Source organism: Urocitellus parryii, chromosome 9, assembly GCF_045843805.1.
Source record: "Urocitellus parryii isolate mUroPar1 chromosome 9, mUroPar1.hap1, whole genome shotgun sequence".
Classification (NCBI taxonomy): domain Eukaryota; kingdom Metazoa; phylum Chordata; class Mammalia; order Rodentia; family Sciuridae; genus Urocitellus; species Urocitellus parryii.
This window is the reverse complement of record NC_135539.1, coordinates 113,796,349-113,815,478: the sequence shown is the minus strand read 5'-3', so window position 1 is coordinate 113,815,478 and position 19,130 is coordinate 113,796,349. Positions and strand designations below refer to the sequence as shown.

General features: G+C 53.1%; 1 protein-coding gene across 4 annotated transcripts in view; it reads right to left on the bottom strand.

The window, feature by feature from the left end:
• Window positions 1-19,130, bottom strand: part of Pik3c2b (phosphatidylinositol-4-phosphate 3-kinase catalytic subunit type 2 beta) — a 63,120-nt gene that overhangs the window by 31,293 nt on the left and 12,697 nt on the right. For 2 of the 4 annotated variants that reach the window (XM_026397117.2, XM_026397118.2), the window contains exons 2-9: window positions 10,222-11,243; window positions 6,967-7,067; window positions 6,223-6,377; window positions 5,806-5,926; window positions 2,707-2,818; window positions 2,493-2,572; window positions 2,260-2,323; window positions 421-567 (exon numbers count right to left, since the gene is read on the bottom strand). In XM_026397117.2, the coding sequence (XP_026252902.2) occupies window positions 421-567; window positions 2,260-2,323; window positions 2,493-2,572; window positions 2,707-2,818; window positions 5,806-5,926; window positions 6,223-6,377; window positions 6,967-7,067; window positions 10,222-11,154 (1,713 nt within the window). In that variant the 5' untranslated portion in view covers window positions 11,155-11,243. Of the gene's footprint in view, window positions 1-420; window positions 568-2,259; window positions 2,324-2,492; window positions 2,573-2,706; window positions 2,819-5,805; window positions 5,927-6,222; window positions 6,378-6,966; window positions 7,068-8,403; window positions 8,831-10,221; window positions 11,244-19,130 lie in introns of those variants that run through there. The other 2 variants (XR_013344353.1, XM_026397119.2) reach the window with 2 other exon arrangements.

Below are 19,130 nucleotides of genomic sequence, written 5' to 3'. Positions count from 1 at the left end.
GCCACTCGGCTGAGAGGATCACAGTGTCTGTGTCGCCAGCCCCATCTGCACGGCACACAGCCCCCACTGTGGCGTCACAGAGCCCCTGGCTCTTGGGACGTTCTCCTCCGGGTTTGGTTTTGTACCCTGATGGATAAGCAGACCGCGAGGCAACGCCTGGGTGGTTGTGAATCAGCCTTCACTGGCCAGGGCTTGCACAATCCGTCCCAGGGGCAGGCCCTGGCCCACCCTCATCCTTTCGAAGAGGGGATGCACTTGGCATCCATTTTCCAAGAATTCTTGTGTTTGTACTGCTTAAAAGATAGAAGTAGCAAGAAGAGTCTTTTTAGCAAAGGGTCACCTAGTCACCCCAGCAACGCAGTAACCTATGAACGTTCCTCTCCCACTTCCCCACGTTTACAAATGCCCAGGCCTCTTTACCTTCTGGATTTTGGGCTGCATGCGGGAGGCACAGGGGGGCAGCTGGTTGAGAGCGCTGGTGATCTCAGGGGTTTCCACAGCAGCCAGGGCATTGCAGATGGCCTTGACAGACTGGACCACCCTGTCGGCCTTCAGCGGGAAGTCCCCCTGTGGGAGGCCACACCGTGAGGCTTGGCAGCTCTGCTCTCACACTGGTGGCCCCCAATCCTCCCCCTCCCCACTTAAATGAGTGAGTCGGGAAGTGTAGGGGATAATGACTTTAAAGAAGAACTAGTGGAATCCATGTTTCGTGTTCAAACATCCTGTATCCGCAGCAAACAATCTGGTGTTAAATGAGCCAGGCCCAGGACCCCAGCCCATTCCCCCAACCACCTCTCATTCCCAGCCTCATCCGTCTGCCCCTGGCCACTTCTACTATTCAGACACACACAGGTCTCCCTCAGGGGCCTGCAGGTGGAAGAAAATTGATCTGTAGGGAAGAGTAATGAGGCCAAAGAGACCGTGCAGGCCTCCTTGCCCACTTTCTGATTTCTCCTAACTCAGTACACAACCTCCAGGCCAACCCATCCCACTTCCATAGACAGCCCACTCTACCCTCCCCCTGCACCTGGCTCCTGTGTTTCCTCCTGTGGAATCCCCTCTCCTGTCTGGCCCTGATTAATTACATCCATTTAAATTAAGGGCCAGACAAAATTCTACCAGCTCCTTGACAAGGGCTTCCCCACCAGTGGCCCTCTCCAGCACCCTCCAGGGGCTCCTCATTAACTCCTGGCTGTCCTCTTCTCTCGACTCACTATCGCTTTGGTCTAATCACACGAGCTGTCCAAAGGCTAAGAAATTTCTTATACTTTTCTAGCCCTAGCACCTGCCAGCACAGGGAGGGCCTCAATTCGCAGAATGGTCAGAGAACTCTCGTCATTGCAAATATTTAAGTAGAGGCTACCTGTGAAGGGATTCTGGCAGAGGGGAGAGGATGAGCTAGATACAGAGTCCAGCTCCCCAGAAGGAAGGATCCACGATGCTAACTAGATCAAGGAAGTGAGAGGTTTTTTTTGATTTTTTTATTTGATTTTGGGGATTGAACCCAAGGGCAATTGACCACTAAGCTACATCCCCAGCTCCTCCCCCCACACACTTTTTTTCCTTTCTAATTTTGAGATAGGGTCTCACTGAGTTGCTTAGGGCCTCTCTAAATTGCAGAGGCTGGCTTTGAACCTGTGATCCTACCTCCCACTGGGATTACAGGTGTGCACCACTACGCCCAGCAGGGAAGGTTGTTTTTGAAGGTCACTTCAAAGCAGATTTGCTTTTAGCTTCCTGACATTTGGGCAAATGTTTATTCTCATAATTCTGAGGTGTGAGGTTCCTCACCAGTCTAGGTGGAAAGGGCGCTGGCCCCTCTGTGCATTTGGGACCCTCCACCTCCTGAGGGTTTTCTACCTGTGACACCAGCTCAATGAAACCTTTCAAGCCCGAGGTTCCTAAACATTGCTGGTGGGATGCACACGCCAATGCACATTCAAGTGTGGCACTGGGAAGACAACTCTAGTTCCCTTTGCTTGGAGATGTCCTACTCCAGAGACAGGGATCAGCACACACTTCCTGACCTACTTCTTCTATTTGGGAGCAGAACCCCTTTCTACACGCTTGCCAGCTGCTCTACAGCCAGTAGTGATCTTGGCTGGCCGGTGAGCGAGGGGGATGGAAAGAAGGACTCTGCCAGCAAGGTTTCAGCTCTACCCAGATGCCTGGTGGTGCTGACTGGTCCCAGGAAGCCCGGGTAAGAGGCAGAGGAGCTTCCAGCAGCTCCCCTGGGCCAGCTCCAAGTCATGTACTCACATCAGCCAGCAGGAAGGCATCCACCTCATTGTGGTAAGTGTCAAACAGAAGACTCAGGGCCTGCCTGGGAGTTGGGGGCAGAGAAAAATCACAGGAGAGGTCACAAAAGACCCAGCTCTGGCAGACACATTCCTTCCCTCCCTGTCCTCTGTTCAGGGATTGGGCTCTGATGTCAAGGGTTCCCATTCTTTCCAGGTCTCCTGAAGATGGGTGAGTATGGGTCCCCTACTCACCTGCTGATGGTCTGCTTGACTGGCCTCTCTTGCAGATGGATGAGGTAGTTCAAGGTGGAGGGGCTCTGGTCATCATTCACCTGTATACAGAGCGCTCTGCTCAGCAGGGGTGATGCCCTTATCTCAGCACTCCCACTCCACTCCCCTAACGTGCCCCATATCACTTCTCCACCTCCCCGGCGCTGGGCACCCAACAACCACTCCCCACACGGACCGTCCTGGCCAGGTCACTGCGCACAGCCTTCCGTTCCATGAGTTGTAGCCGGATGTCAACATCAAACTTGCGGCAGTACTGGATATACTCGTGGCTGCCCAAAGCATGTTTGCTGGCGGGGTAGGGGGACAAGGCCATTAGCATCCTAGAGAGTCCTTGGGAAGAGATACATACCCTTGCCTTGGGGAGACAGAACCAGGAAGAAACCAGAGGAGTCCGAGTGGGGCTAGGACCTGTGTGGCAGGCCCTACCCTGGGCTCCTGGAAAATGTCATGGTGGAGGTGGGGGAAGGCATAAGGATCTATCCAAACAACCCTGGGCTGAACACATATTGGCTGTCTCGGGTATTTTGTACCTGTGTTGTTATCACGGGTTCATTTCCAGGCTGGGAACTGCTTGAGTGAGTGGGGAGGACAGGGGGTTTCTCAGGGGACAGCTCTTTACACCCCATCTCTTAGCTTCAGTGTAGAGGACAACCAAGAGAGATCCACTGTGCCCAGGCTCTGGTGTTCCCACCCTCTTTCTATATTAACGACTAAGATGCTGGTCCCAAACAAAGCAAATCCATCATGATGATTCTCACCCAAGTTGATTCTCCCTTCCTCTGGGGGTCCCGCCTGATTTGGGCTCCCTAAAAAGTGCATCCAGACAGGAGACTCTCCTCCTGACCCCAATTTAGAGGAGGAGGCCTAGGGAGCCCCTCTGGGACCCAGCCCCTTCCTCACTTCCAAATCACACCTTAATCAGAAAGGAAACCCACAAGAAAGGGCAGAGGGAGTCCCACCTCCAGGCCAACACTGCAGCCTGGGCCAGGTCTCAGCAGCTGGGTAACAGAAGCCGGAAACGGACTTCCTTCCTCAGCAGAGCTGGGAATCTAGGCCAAAAATGGAGGGGAGGGGAGGGGAGGGGAGGGGTGTGAAAGGGAGGGGAATGTGCAGAAGCCAGTGGAGGTGTAGGACTGGAGGCCAGTCCAAATCCAGTCAGGATTTAGGGGATTCTCCACATCCTGAGGGGCCTGGCCTCTAATCTGGAGCCCAAACTGCTAAAACTGAAGAGCAGCCAAAGCCTGGGGGTAGGGAGGCGGGGCAGAGGGGCAGGCCCCAGCGGTGGGAGTGTCTAGGAGGAAGGAAGAGTGTGGTGGGGGTGGGGGAGGTGGCAGGAAACCCAACCCTCCCCTAGGAGTGTCTCAAGGTTCTTATCTGAGAGCAGCCTGCATCCTGGACCAGCACTCCCCACCACCACCACCAATATCAGCCCCTCCTGCCAGGCATGGAATAGGAATCCTGAGGGGTTCCTCGGGAACTAGCGATTTTCTAAAACTTCCAGAGGGTCCTTGCCACCCCTACTGCAGGGCAGTTGTCCTATGTCAGGAGCCTGTGGCTAGGTCAAGAACTTTCAGGAGGTGAGAGGGCTGCTGGGCCAGGTCTCCAGGGGCCTGCTTGACTTTCTCCGTGGAAGACAGAGTGGAAGGGGTGTGACCCTAGGACCATTGACCCCGTCCCACTACTTTGGTAATATTCTACCTGGGTCTTGGCAGAGAGGCAGAACCTGACAGCTCCTACTACTCCTGGACTTAGGGACTTCAGGACTAGGGGTGCTGCAAGGGAAATGGTGGGACATGTCTCATCCAGAGCCCCATTAAGACCTCTCTTTGGGCTGATCTTTTCCTGCTGGTATTCACTGACTGCTCATTGGATCCCTATCACATTTAATCCTCACCAATTTTTTTGGGGGGGGCGAGGGTGCTGTGGATGGAACCCAAGGTCTCATGCATGCTAGGTAAGTGCTCTACCACTGAGCTACACTCCCAACCCAAACCCTCATCATTCTTTTCTGAGGACACTGAAAGTCAGACTTCACAACAAGTTCATGGCAAGCCAAAATTCAAGCCGGCGTAATGGTGTTCCCAGCGCCCAACTGACCCACGACGGCCCTTGTTTCCTCCAAAAGTGGAGGCTGCCTAGGGCTTCCCTGTCACAACATCATGACCTAGGACCCCTATTATTACCTCTAGGGGAAGTAAGGACATAAGTAAGAACCACATGGGGCATGTTTGAATGTGTCCCCGGAGTTGTGGGGCTTGTCCCTTTCCTTTCCCTCTGTCTCCAGATGAGGATGCTGAGACCAGAAAAGATCCCACAATATCCCTAAGGTTGAAATCGATCAAAAAAGACAGCAACTGTATTTTCTCCCCTAGGTTCCGCCAGGGCGCCTCTGCCTAGTCCTGCTACCCTCAGCTGTGAATCTTCATTCCTGACGACCAATCCTGTGGTCTAGTCAGGGGTGACCATCTTGGTATCTAGACCTGCCTGCAAGAAGGAATGAGTAGCGGTACCCAGCAGGCTCTTTGATGGAAGGAGTGTGGCTTTCACCTTTCTCTACTCCCAGGGCCTGCTTCTTCCAAGTGGCTGGAAATGCTGGGCAATGGCCAACCTGATCTGTCTGCCACCACACAACTGTACCAGCCAGGGGTGGGAACCTTGCCTCTGCCTCCCCTGCAGCCCAGCCCTCCAGAGCCCTGGGGTAGCAGAAAGGGGGCTGCTTCAGCTGGTCCACATCACACTTTCCAGGGACGCTGCCTTCTGCAGAGGGCACTGGCTGAAGAGGAGCTGGAAGCCAGCCTTTGGGAGGAGGACAACCCGCTGCATGGGCCAGCAGGACAAAGGAGTGTTGGCAGGGGAAGACAGCAACTGTATTTTCTCCTCTAGGTTCCGTGAGGGCGCCTCTGCCTAGTCCTGCTACCTCAGCTGTGAAGACACCACACATCCTGAGGAGAGGAGAAACCACCCTCCCCCAGTATGCACATCTCTGCGAGCAGAAGTCTGCAAGCAGATAGGACCTCATCAACTTTGCCTAATCCCAGCTCCAAGCACTTTCCACAGCAGATTTGGCTTAGGATCCAGCCAACTCTGCTGGAAAACGGAGCTCCTGGGGAAAGTGCAACGTGGCCGGGAGTGTGCCCAGAAAGCAGGAGTCCTGACTGCAGGGAGGGGGCGGAGCTGCCAGTGCAGGAGCCTAGCCCCCTCCCAAGCCCTACACCCCAGGCCTCCAGAAGGCAGGTGCTGCCCCACCCACAAGTCTCTGCCCCCTTTCACTCACTTCTGAAGGAACTCCTCCAGTCCACAGGGCTTTAGCACAAAGTCCCCCACGTCCACTTCCCTCAGTTCATCGTGGGTGTAACACAAGGTCTGGTAGATGAGCAAGTCTACTGTGGAGGAGCCTGTAAAGAGCAGGGTGGGGAAAGCAACAGTGGTGGGCAAGGGGTAAGCAGGGCTCGGCCCCTATTGATCTCCTGTCCCCAGCTAAGCCCTCTCCCGCATTACTGCCAACCACATGATGCAGGCAAACAAACAGCTTGGGGTTTAAGAAAGTGGCTGTGGACACAGAAAGATGGCCCCAGAGCCAGTCTCTTCCCACTACTCTCCATCCCCATGGACCACAAGGTGAGGTGGGATCGTAACTACAGTCCGAAACATAGCTACCCCTCCCCCAGTTCACATGCCCTCCCTAACTTACAGTTGCAGGTGAAAGTGAGTGGCTCCCGGAGGCTGTCACACAACACTGTCACCTTCAGGTTGACCTCATCCCCAAGGTGTTCTGGGCTCGGGGTTACAGCGCTCCAGACATATCCGGTGAGGGAGTAGTCTTGGATGTCAGAGCCAGATCGAAGGCTGTGCAGGAAGAGGGAGAAGGGCCCTTGCTGTGCCTTCAGAGAGTAGTTGACAAGAGATTTGTGGGAACCCTCCTGGCCAAGGGTCCCTCTGTCCCCACTCAGCTTAGCCCTCTGGGTCTGCAAGCCAGACTGGGAGCTGTGGGGAGGCAGCTTGTGGGAAACTGGCCTCTTCATTCTCGGCTACAGTTGCAAAATATTTCCCACAGTGGAACAGCAGAGAGAGTTCCAAATGACAAAGATTTCCATATTAAGTTTAACAGAAAACTTTGATGCATCCATTTCCTTTTTTTTTTTTTTTTCAGTTCAAGAGAACACTCTGATCTTTACCTGGGGTGCATCTGCTCCTAAGGGCCACTGAGGGTCAGGGCCTAAAGTGGTGAGGTTGACTGGACTGTTAGATGAATTTTATGAATTTTAATAAAAATATGAGGCTTCTAAGATTTCAAAAACCCTGCAGACACCTGATCTGAGAGGCATCCCATAGCTCTGAATTGAGGCTCTTCTTCCTTCTAAAGTAAGTTCAGAAATGGGTGACCCTCCTCCCCCACCCCAATCCTCCAAGCCCCCACCCATTCTTGAACTCTTACATATCCAACATGTGGCAAAACGCGGCAACTTCCTCGTCTCTCTCCTCTGAGACTTCAAACAACTCGTGGCCGTTGGCAACAGTGTGGTGCCGGGAGACCACCTTGAAGGGAAGAGCAGCCCACTCAGTGCCTTTCCCCTATAGCACCCCCTTCGTGAAGGGACTCCCACATCTGAACCAGACTCTAGGGGTGAAGACTTTCCAGCTCTTCGATCCAGAGAAAGGGGCGCACGACAATATAGAAAATCCAGAAATACACTTGTGTGCCATCCTGGGAGACCAACAGCCACATTAAAAGAGAAGAGTTGACGCTTGGGCTGAGTATGGAAGTGGGGTGCCGTGGACAAGTCTCTGACCAGCTCGGGGCAGCCAGGTGGGCCGTGTGCGGCCAAGCGGGGCGAGAGTTTTCCTGGGGAGGCTCCCAGAGGTGCAGTGGGAGCTGATCTGGTGGCCATTTATCCCAGCCCTTCCACTGAGGCCAGGGCAGATAGGGGTTCCAGATGGTCCCAGGAGGGGCTTGGCCCTCTGACACCCCAGAGGTGCAAAGGGAGCTAGATCTAGAGCCCTTTGGTAGACGGTGACTCAGACACATGTGCCTTCTCTGTAAGTGCTATTTGAGGAAGAAAGTGTCAAAGCAGAGGTCTGGGCAGGAGAGAACCTGGGAGAAGGCTTGGCTCCTTCCTGCTGGCTCTGGAGCTTGCTGGTTCTGAAGGGCTGCAACTTGGACAGCCTGCCCTGGTTGGCCTACCTCCTCTCCCAGAGCATGGTGTGGTGCTGGGGTTGTCAGACAAGACCCACAACTGTTTCCCATCCATAGCTGCTCTCAATCACCCAGGAGGGGCCTAAGGAAGTCCTCAAATGAGCCTCAAGGAGGAGAAAGGAGGTGGCAAGTTGGTGCTGACAGGTTGCTGCCTGACAACCTGCCCAGGTCGGCCATCCCAGAGAAGGAGGCCTGCGCTCCAGGGAGTCTCAGCCTGCTGCAGGAGAGGCAGCTGGTTCTAACAGCTGCTTCCAGGGCGGAGCCTGATGCTGGGTCTGTGCACACCACACCACCAGCACCTCTCATCTCTCACCCTCCCCACTGGCTGTTCTCAGGTCCTCCCTGCCCCTCAACTGAGCTCCTCATTTGAATATGTGACTGTTTTCTCTGGGTGACCCTCTCAGCAGCCTTGCTCCCCTGGCTGTGTGGGGTGGGGGACACAGAGGGGAGGGCAGTCGTAGGGGCAGTTGGCATGTGAGGCCCTGGCTCTGCCAAGTGCATGCCTGTGTCCCGGACAAAACAATAGAACCACTGTCAGCAATTAACCCACAAAAGAGAGAGGAGCGGGGAGGCCAAGGCAGGAGAGGGAGAGGGGCAGAACAGAATGGCTACTGAAGGCCATTTTCATGCCCTTTCCGTACCACTCACTGGCACTGGAGGAAAACAAAAGCCACTTACGTTTGCCCGGCTGGCAGGCCCTGGTGCCATCTCCCGATGCTGGCTGGGGGAGTCTGCCAGGCAGAGGCTGGCAGCGGGGGTACCAGGCTGGCATTTGGAGCCAGCCATTTCCAGAGATGGCTCAGCAGGCCTGGGATGAGGGTCCCTCCGGCTGGAAGCCCGGCGAAGGCGGGGTGGGGGTACAGGCCGAGGGCCCAAGGGATCCCCCCTCCCGGAGGGCTGAGCCCCTGCCCCCAGCTGAGGTGGGGAGGACCAAGGCCGCATTTCCCCTCCAAATTGGCAAGAGACGCTTGCTCTGCCCGTGCTTCTTCAAGGAGCCTCCAGCCAGGGCTCCCTCTTAGAGCTCTGATGACACTCAGGATGGGGGCAGGGTGAAGGAGTGGAGGAGGCAGGAGAGAGGACAGAGCTGACCACCTCCCAGGGTGGCCTGAGCAAGGCCCAGCTCTGAGCAAGGAACAGGAATCTCCTAGTCCCTATAAATAGCGGGAGCAGCCCCACCTCTCAGAGCAGGGCCTTTAAAAAGCCCTGAGCTCTGGAGCAGTGGCTTATCCCAGGAGCTGATTCTGCTTTTGGGGGGACTCTCTCAGCAGAGGAAGGAAGGACTGAGGAGCTCTTCAGAACTGGGAAGGATCCCAAAGGCTGGGTGTGAGGTGGGAAAGCCCCAGCGCCCCTTGGACAATGGATAAGGAGGAAACGGGGATGGAATGAGGTGGAATGATAAGCCACAGAAGTCGTCAGCCCTGACGCCTGACACCTTGAGGCCACGGTTGGCAGGGGCCAAGGGTGACACACAAGGCAGGCTTTAGGTCCCACTCATGGAGATGCTGTGGACACTTCTCTCAGCCAGAAACAGACCAAAGCTGCCCTGGAGCCCACCTGGGGCGAAACGGAGAGACTTTGCTACTTTATACTACATAGTGATGCAAGTCAAATTACTCTCATGGTTCTATTTTTTTTCCAAATATTTTCACTAGGAAAAGAGTGGGTGGGGATGGACAGCAGTGAAGCTGCACACAATATGCAACTGTACTTGATACAATGAACTGAACACTTAAAAATGGTTAAGTCTTATGTCCTGTAGTTCTTACCACCACAAAAGGGACAGACAGGGGAGGTTGGGCACAGAGGGAGAGAGGGAAGAAAAGAGAAAGGGAGAGGGAGGAAGAGGAGGAGAAGAGGGGGGCTTTGGGACAGGGAGACCAGGGTTGGATGCCAGCTCTGCCATGTCTTGACGTGGGGCTTTGGGCCATCAGGCAGGGTTGTTGTGGAGACCTGGATCTGGGTCTGGTATTCAGTGAGCACTAAACAAGTGGCTGATATTATGAATGAGCCTCGAGGTGGCACAGCGCTTTGTCAGAGCAGGGCCTCAGGCACCGGAAACGACTTGCTTAAGTCCACAGGGCCATTCACCCAGAGTTAGCGACAAATCCCCTAACTCCTGGTATAGTCCTTACATGATGAGGTCAGCACATGCTAGGAACCAGGATTCCAAAGCTCCTAACCCCAGAAAGGGCTCTTTTGGCTAAGAGACATGAAGAGAGATTCATCATTAATCTGATGTAGGTGACATAATCTGGGCTCGTGCCCATTTCTTCTTTACTGGTGTCCCTCTCCTGCCCCCCCCCCCCCACACAATCAAGCCCACCTTGGACCTTTACCCACCAGGGCCCAGATTCCCGATGGCAGAAGAGGGGAGGAGAGGACTAAAGGGTGAGTACTTGGCAGATTTGAACTTGGAACAGCAAAGAAGAGGGCCTGGTCCTTGTTTCTGAATGTCATGGGAAAAGGGGAACAGAAGAAATACAGTGAGGTCCTCACCGGAGCAGCAGAAATCCGGCGGTTCTTGCCTGGTGTCGCATTCTTCCGGTTGGCATAGCGGGAGGCATAGGTTCGGGGAGGCACCTGAGGGGGCATGGTCTTGCTCCGGGCCACAGGTTTTCCAGGGGTGTCCTTGCTGAAATCCAGGGGCCCTCGGCCTTCCTTCCAGTCCCGAGTGGCATCCCGCAACATCTCCGCATCATAGGTTGACTTCAAGTTGAGCCTTGTAATTGCGTCATTGATACCATCATAATCCACAGACCCCAGCAGGCGCCCCTGCCCCCCATTTCCTGGCAACTCTTCCTCTTCCAGGATCCGATGCCCCAACAATTTGTTAGGAGGTTGTTCCACCAAAGAAAAAGTGTTGATGTCATTGGGCTGAGAGATTTTGGAGGATGAGGGGGACCCCTTCCTGGGAGGCAGGGGAGGGGTATCCCAGATAGAGACTCGGGGAGGCAAAGGAGGTGGGGACAGTTTCTTGCAAGAGTCATCTACATTCCCTGGTCCTGGGGACAAAGAGAGGTCCCTATCGGAACCATCAAAAATGTAGAGATAGTCTCCAGACAGTGAGCCTTTGGGCCAGGGATCTGGGCCAGGCTGGGGGCCCGGGGAGGTAGAGTGGTTGGGTGGCTCTTCCTGCGGGGAGAGCGAGTTGTAATTGAGGGTAGGATCAGAGCCAGAGAGACCGCGTAACAGCTTGAGGTCACCCTGCCTTGCTGCGGGCTTGTGGTAGAGGTCTGAGTCAGGCTCATCCCAGCTGATGAGAGAGGGCTCCAGGTTCTGCTTAGCCCTGCTCTCCTCCTTATCATGCCGGAGACGGGACAGAGCATCATACTCCATCTGCAGGGCTTCAGCCATGGCCAGTTCTTTGCGGCTGATCCCCACTGACTCCAGGGACTTCCAGTGCTCCCCATTGCCCTGAGTCGAAGACATGGTGAGGACAGGGGGGCACACGACAGAAGGAAGCTTTCTAATTCCTGCCAATGTCAGGACTGGAGGGCTGAAGCATGGTGTCTGGATACCTGCAGAGGAGGAGTAAAAATATCATTCAGCCACAAAGAGAGACTCATCAATCAGCTGATGTAGGTGACATAGTCTGGGCTCGTGCCCATTTCTTCAGTGCCTACCACAGATGGGAAACAGAGAGATGGAGGAAAAATGAGATACCAGGTCAACTTCATCTATTACATCCATCCCCCCACCCACTCATCTATACATGTCTCCATCTCTGGTCACTAACTCCTATCTTCATCTCTCTCCTGTATGCCCCAAGGAAAAAGAGGGGTGCCTTTCATCAGACAAGAAGAAAAATTTAGAGGAGCCAACTCTCCAGTTTTAAGGGGATGAACATGGTGGCTTATGCCCATAATCCCAGGGACTCAGGAGGCTGAAACAGGAGGATTGCCAGTTTGAGGCCAGCCCGAACAACTCAGTGAGACCCTGTCCCAAAATAAAAAATAAAAAGGGCTGGGGATATAGCTCAGTGATAGATCATCCCTGGGTTTGATCCCCAGAATTGCAAAAATAAAACATTAAAAAAAAAAAAAAGAGGACAACTGTCTAGGGATGTAGGAGGGCACCATGGCAGAGCACTTGCTAGCATGCAGGAGGCCCTGGGTTCAATTCCCACACTGCAAACGACTGGTACCTACCCAAGAAAATTGAAAGCATATTTCCACACAGATTTAGAAATATTCACAAATATTCACAGAAGCCTTATTTGCAATACTTCCAAACTGGAAATGACCCAAATGTCCATCATCAGGCAAACAACTTTTTACAAAATGTGGTATGTCTATGTGTTTACAATTGAATACTTCTCAGCAAGGAAAAGGAATGAATTATTGATTAATGTATGCACATGGATGAAAAACAAATTAGCTATGCTGAGGGCTGGAGATATAGCTCAGTTGGTAGAGTGCTTGCCTTGCAGGCAGCAAGGCCCTGGGTTCAATCCCCAGCACCTGACAAAAACAGATAAAATACAATAAGGGCTGGGGATATAGCTCAGTTGGTAGAGTGCTTGCCTTGTATGCATCAAGGCCCTGGGTTCAATGCCCAGGAACACACACACACACACACACACACACACACACACACACACATCAAATAAGATAATATTCTATCCATCTAGAACTACAAAAAAAAAATTTTTTTTTAATAATAAAATGTGGCTCAGTGATAGAGCACTTGCTTCTCTTCCAATCCCATGTATCGGCACAACCCTCTTCTGCTCATGTGCCAACCACTGATCTCCTCCAGGGTGATGTTACTGGATTTCCCTTCACTGTCCTGTACTTCAACCTCTTGTCCTTATGTGGTTTCTCTCTTCAGCCCATCAACAGGCCTCTTCCAGCCTCAGAAACAAAACGGGATCTGTCACCCCCACTACTTACAACCTAAACACCTTCCCTTGCTGCTTGGTCCTCTGCTCTCTTCCCTTCTCGCCATCCTTCACAAGAGAGCAGCAATACCTGATGTTCCCCAACTCTCCCTTCCCATGCCCTCTTTAACTGACTGTCATTTGGCGTTTCCAGCAACAATGCCCAGGCTGCCCGGCTCAGCAGGCACTTCCCTCTGCCCAGAAGTCCATGCAGCACTTGGCTCTGCAGACCATCCCCTTCCTTCCTAAGTCTCTGGCTTTTGATGCAGTTTTCTTTTTTGCTTTTTGCCTCCATCTTTGTTCTCCTCTCCCTCTGCCCAGTCCTGACATGCTGGTGTTGGCTCAGGTTGCCGTTCTTGGCCCTTGTCACCACGCGACCCCCCTGCTCAGGCAGTCTCATCTATCCCACCACCCACAGGTGCTGGTTCTCCTTCAAGTTCATCTGCCCACCTGAATCTCAAAATCCAGATGGCCCAAATTGAACTGTCACCTTCTTTCCTCCCTACGCCCTGCTCCTCTTTCCTGACTCCTGAGTGGCATATTCTATCCCCAAGCTAGAAACTCAACAGACACCCTAGTGTCCCTCCTTCGGCCCCCACATCCAATCACCAAGAACTGCCAAGTCTCTTCCCCTTCAGGACTTCCCCGGACTAGGGCTCCCTTCCATCCTAACGGGGCTGTCCTAATTCAAGCTCTTATCTCCTCTCTGTACAATAGCCTCCTAACAGTCCTTCCTCCTCCTAATCTTCCCATCTCCAAGGCTTTCTCTACAGAGCAGCCTGAGGGCTTTCTGAAGTGTAAATTGGATCATCTCACTCCCCTGCTAACAACCAATCCTTCAATGGCTCTCTATTTGACTCCTCCGCAAAGCCTTTATCATCTGCCCCCATCTCCCACTCACCTCCAGCTCATCCTCAACCCATTCATCACTGTGTATTTGATCCCTCTGTGATGTGGCTCAAGCGCTAGCCCTTGTGTTTGGCTGCCCTTCCTGGTCCCCTTTGCCTGTGTGACTCTAACTCACCTCTCCGAGACTTGCTAAGAGATCAGGCTAAGAAGTCTTCTCTGAACCCCCAGATTGGATCCCTTCTTCCTGCTCCACACAGCTACCTGTACATATTCCAAATATGGGCTTAAATTATTTTATTCAAAATCACACGTTTCGGGCTGGGATTGTGGCTCAGCGGTAGAGCGCTCGCCTAGCACGGGCGGGACCTGGGTTCGATCCTCAGCACCACATAAAAATAAAGGCATGGTGTTGTGTCCATCGACACCTAAAAAAATAAATATTAAAAAAAAATCACACGTTTCGGGATCTGTCACCCCCACTAAGCTCCTCAAGATCCCAATTCGCCTTACTTCCACGGAGAAAGAGGGTACCTGAACATTCTTTGTGAATATTAAATATAAGGGCAGAGGTTTGGTGTCTGGTGCTGCTTAGACCCTGGCACCGACCGGTTTTTCCTGGCACCTCTCTATGTTTTTCCACATGGAGAGGCTGACCAGGATACAGGTGATGTCTTTCCTTAGAGTCCTTCAAACACAGGACTGGGTTTCAAAAGTAACTGGGCTGGGTGTGGCACCTGTAAGCAGGTGTACAGATAGGCAGGAAAACCCCATGCAGTGCCTTCCAGCTCTGAGATTCTTTGACTCAGACCTATGGATTCCCCAATGTGAAATTCCTCAGAGGACTCCAAAGTCATAGAAAATGCAAGGAAAAACCCCAGGGGTGAGCCAAGCAGGCCCTGCTCCTGAGGCTTTCCCAAGACACAGGAAAGGCCGGCTACCCTCTGTAACCACCATCCCCCCACCCCACTCCCCCATCACGCAGGGAAGGAAGCCCAGCCTGTGCTGACACCGTCACACCAGGGGCCAAGCTGGCAGCTGCTCCTTCCTAAAGGCTCACACGGATGCTGAGAGAGTGGGACGCGGTGACGGTGACGGGACAGGACAAACAGCATCCCCTGCAGGTCCACGAGAGCCACCTCCAAAATGAAGTGAGCATTCAGAAACCAGCAGCCAGGCACAGGGAAAACCAGAGAGGCAAACAGGAAAGGAGGCAGCCACCAGTCCCAATGACCTTGAGACAGAGCGAGCTGGCTTGCTCTAAGCCCCAAATTTCATTTTCGGGGAGTGGGAGCCAAGTATTTTAGGAATCAGGTCTCCTATTTCCTGCCTCCTCCCTACCCCAATTCAGTTTCTTTGAAGCAGCCTCCACTGGGTTGACACATGGGAAACTGCTCTAGTCCCTTAGTCCTTAAGGGCTACGAGGGATTCCATTAAAAAAATACATATACATAGAGTCACATAGGTCTCAGGAGAGAGGGCAGGTGAGTGAGGGCCTCTGTCCTTCTCTTCCACAGCCCATCCAGGAAGAGGTATCTGAGGCCAGCACCACTACCACACAACCCCAAGAGCATGCCACACCTTGTATTCTATATCAGTGGCATCCCGACAAAGAAACCAAGTGAATGGCGCCCCCTGGAGTTGTGCACATTGGCAGTCCTGTGTTCTCTCCTAGTGTCCATCTCTCAAGAGAACAGATGGAAATGATTGGAAAGGTCAGTTTCCTATCCCCACCTGCATGTGCTGCTTTGTGCTCACTCGTGCGCTCTCTCTCGCGCTCTCTCTCTCTCTCTCTCTGCTTCACCACTTTGCCTCTAGTCATTCTCCTCTGTAAACACGATGCCCTTAGCACACCTACAAAATTTCACATTGACACAACATGATCCAGCGTACAGCCCACACCTGAATGACTGCAATCATCATCTGGGAAATGTTTCAAACACATAAATTCCTGGCCCCTCCCGCTGGAGGCTCTGATTCAGTGGGGCGAATCCCTGGACTCCGTATATTTCCAGAGCACCCCCCAACCCCCGCCAGGTGATTCAGAAGTGCAGCCAGATTTCAACCCCCAGACGAGGGTTTCAGAACCCGTAGGAAGATAAGAAGAAACCCAACAGAAGGGGACATGTTTAGGCCGAGCAGGTTGGTGCCAGGGTCTAAGCAGCACCAGACACCAACCTCAGTCTACACAGCTGCCCACAGATGGCTGGGGGCTGGGAGGGAGGAAATGGGGTCAGGGCAGAGCCACACAATGGTTCAGAGTCAATGGGGGAGAGAAAGGGAGAAAGCCCTCCCTCCCGAGGAGCTGGCTCTGTTTGGAACCCCTGCCAAGGAGGGAGGGGCCGAGGGCACCACTGAAGCGGTGGCAGAGAAGCTTCCTGCTCTCTTGTGGGAGGGCGCCGTGCCAGCGTTGCTCTGGCTCGGGACTGGGAGAACCTAAAGGGCCTGGGTCATCTCCCCACATCCTGAGCCATAGAACTGGATCCCAAAGGGTATTGAGAATCAGGATTCAGGTGACTGTGGCACAATTCCAAGGAGCTTAGAATCTAGCAAAGGTGATGGACGCATGTGTTAAATAATTCAGTCTCCCCTTAGGGTATAAAACTGGGCGGCCCTGCATGTCTCGGCCCATCTCCACTGGGCAGGGGAAATGGGGAACTCTCAAGCAAGATGGCGAAGAGTGGAGTCTCAAGCACCTGGGGCCTTGGGCATCCCACCATTTCAGTAGTTTTTAGGCAGGGAAGAGAACTCGGTTCTAGGACTTCCCTAGGAAGGGCCCCTCAGTACTTCCCCTCAGGACAGACAGGATCCAGGGGACTGGAGGGCATAAGGACTTAATCCCTTTGGCTTCTAGATTTTTCTCTTCAGAGAGGACCTCTGTCTCTATCCATCCCCCAACACCTACAATTACCACACCCCAATCCTGCAGGCTTTGCCAGCCCCAGACCTCATGCCACACACTGGCTGCCCTGCTCCAGCAGTCCCTCCCCAGCTCTAGCTCTGACAGTGGTATCAATATGTCCTGTACCAGGAACCACACTCCTCCAGCAGGACATGATTCGATGAGGTCAAGCAGGCCAATTCCCTGCCTCCAACAGATGTGCATCTGACCTCTGCTTCCTTATTGAAAACCCACAGTCTCCGCGGGGCACGTGGTGCGCACGCCTGTAACCCCAGTGGTTCAGGAAGCTAAGGCAGGAGGATCACAAATTCAAAGCCAGACTCAGCAACTTAGCAAGACCCTGTCTCAAAAGAAAAAAATAAAAAGGGCTGCGGATGTGGCTCAGTGGTTAAGTGCCCCTGAGTTCAATCCCTGGTACCAAAAACACAACAAAACAAAAACCCACAGTCTCATACACCTCTCTATACACGTCTTGATTCAGTCCATTACTGAAGCACGTGTATACCAAGAAGGCAATAGGTCTATTTTCTAGCCTATGTTCCCTCTGAGCAGTTCTCCTTTAGCCCCAAATGTGAGGACACAGAAAATAGCTGTTGTGTTTTTTTCCTACTCATTTATTTCCTCTCTAGCATCTTCTTAGTCAAATTTTAGCAACCTCGAACAATTCACCATTTCCTACCAGGACTCACTCTCCCTCTCTCATTGCCTGGGTGTATCCTGGACTCTCCACTAATGTGAAGCTAAACTAGACACAAGAGTTTAAGAAGAAGCAGGCACAGTGGTGCACGCCTATAATCCCAGTAGCTTGGGAGGCTGAGGCAGGAGGATTGCCAGTTCAAAGCCAGCCTCAGCAATTTAGTGAGGCCCTAAGCAATTCAGAGAGATCCTGTCTCTAAATAAAACATGAAAAGGGCTGGGGATGTGGCTCAGTGGTTAAGCACCCCTGGGTTCAATCCCGTGTGTGTGTGTGTGTGTGTGTGTGTGTGTATACACAAAGACTTTTAAGAAGAGGCTTTCGTGTACAACAAGAGATATGAAAAATTGTGCTCTATATGTGTAATATGAAAAGTAATGCATTCTGCTATCATATAGAACAAATTAAAATTTTTAAAAAATGAAAAAAAGATATAGATGAGCAAAGGAACAGGGGCTAGGAGCCTGCTGGACGTGGTTAGAGACAGTCCAGTCTGCATGCTCTGCTAGCTTCCATCCGACCCCAGCTCAGAAACTCCCAGCACGCTCCTGCAGACGCTGGGCTCTGTGTATAAAGAAACAGACAGGGGTGGAAGACGTGAGCAGCTCGTGGCTCCTCTCAGAATATTCCTTCCTCTAGAGCCGACAATTGAGACCACAGGGCCAGGACCTGGAGCTGGCAGTCAGCTGAATGGAACGTTTGGCAAAGGGGAAGAAAAGCCTTGGCAGCTGTGGATTCCTAACCCAGGAACCATCCCGGGAGCCGGAACAGCCACATCCCCTTTGTCTGGACCCTGCCTCCTTCTTTCCCGGGAAAGAAGCCACAGCCCCATGAACCTGCCCTTCTCCTTCAGTGAGCCCCAGGTCCCTGTAGGGCCATAGGCGTTTCAAAGGACTCCTCCACTACCTCTACCAACCAGAGAAAGGTGATGGGGCAGGATGTTGGTGAGGACAAGCAAAGACCCCAGGATGACCTCCCCTTATCCACCTTGACCTCTAGCAGGGGGGCCTCCTGAGTATCATCACATGCAACCTTCACATCATCCCAAATCCAAAAAGCCACACCTGGGAACAGCAACACCTTGGAATCCTGGTCTCTCTGAAAGTACTGTGGGTGCTGTGTGGTAAGAGGCTGAGGCCCCTCCTCAGGAAGGGGACACAGAAAAGGGGTTGTATGGGGTTCAGGACATAGTCACTGCCTTCAGCTCCTCCCTCCCCCCATCTGCTATCCTCCTCCTCCCCAGCTTGGCTTCAGCACACCTTTTTCTTCCAGCAAACCCAGGCCTCCTGCAAAGCCCAGATGATCACCTGTCACCTCCAGCCTAGGTTCAGTTTCTGAGGCTGATGCCCCGTGGAATCCAGTTCTCCAGGATTCCTGCCTGGGTGGGGAAAACTCCCCAGAAGAGGCCAGCCCATGAAAGACTCCATAAAGCAGGTCACAGCTGTTCCCTTCCAGACAGGGCAGCAAAATGAGGACAAAACAGACCAACAAGGCCCTGCTCCACCCAGAGGGCATCGGTGAGATCTGCTCCATCGTAGCTGGGGACCCCTGGAGTCCTTGTGCCCTGGCTGGGCTGACCCACCAGTGTCTGCCTGGAGCACAGAGGCAGCACTGAAGCCTGCGTCGATCAGGGGCAAACCCCTGGGCAAGCAGATGAGGATGGATGGCAGGGTAACTGCAGAGGCAGAGGACTCACCAGAGGACACCAAATGATGCCACTGAGATCGTACCTGGAAGAAAGGCATCTTTGCTAGGAGCCAACCCTTGGTTTTTTTTATAGAGGGTCTTCAATTCATTCAATTCTAATTCCTTGAGTGTTTTCTTTTTGGTAGCAACTTTCTCAGAAAGCTCTCACTTCTGGATGATAAATCCTCCTTTCTGTTACAGATGAAGAGAAATGAGGCCCACCGGGAGGCAGTGCCTTTGCCCTGGGCCTCACACTGAAATCACTGCAGAGTTGGGAAGGACCCACAGACCTGGTATGGCGAGGCTACCATGGGGCTGATACCCAGAAACAACCTCAGCCCCAGCCCTGGGCTCTCCCTCCATGATTGCCAGATGGCCAGAGCCATGGGACCAAGAGG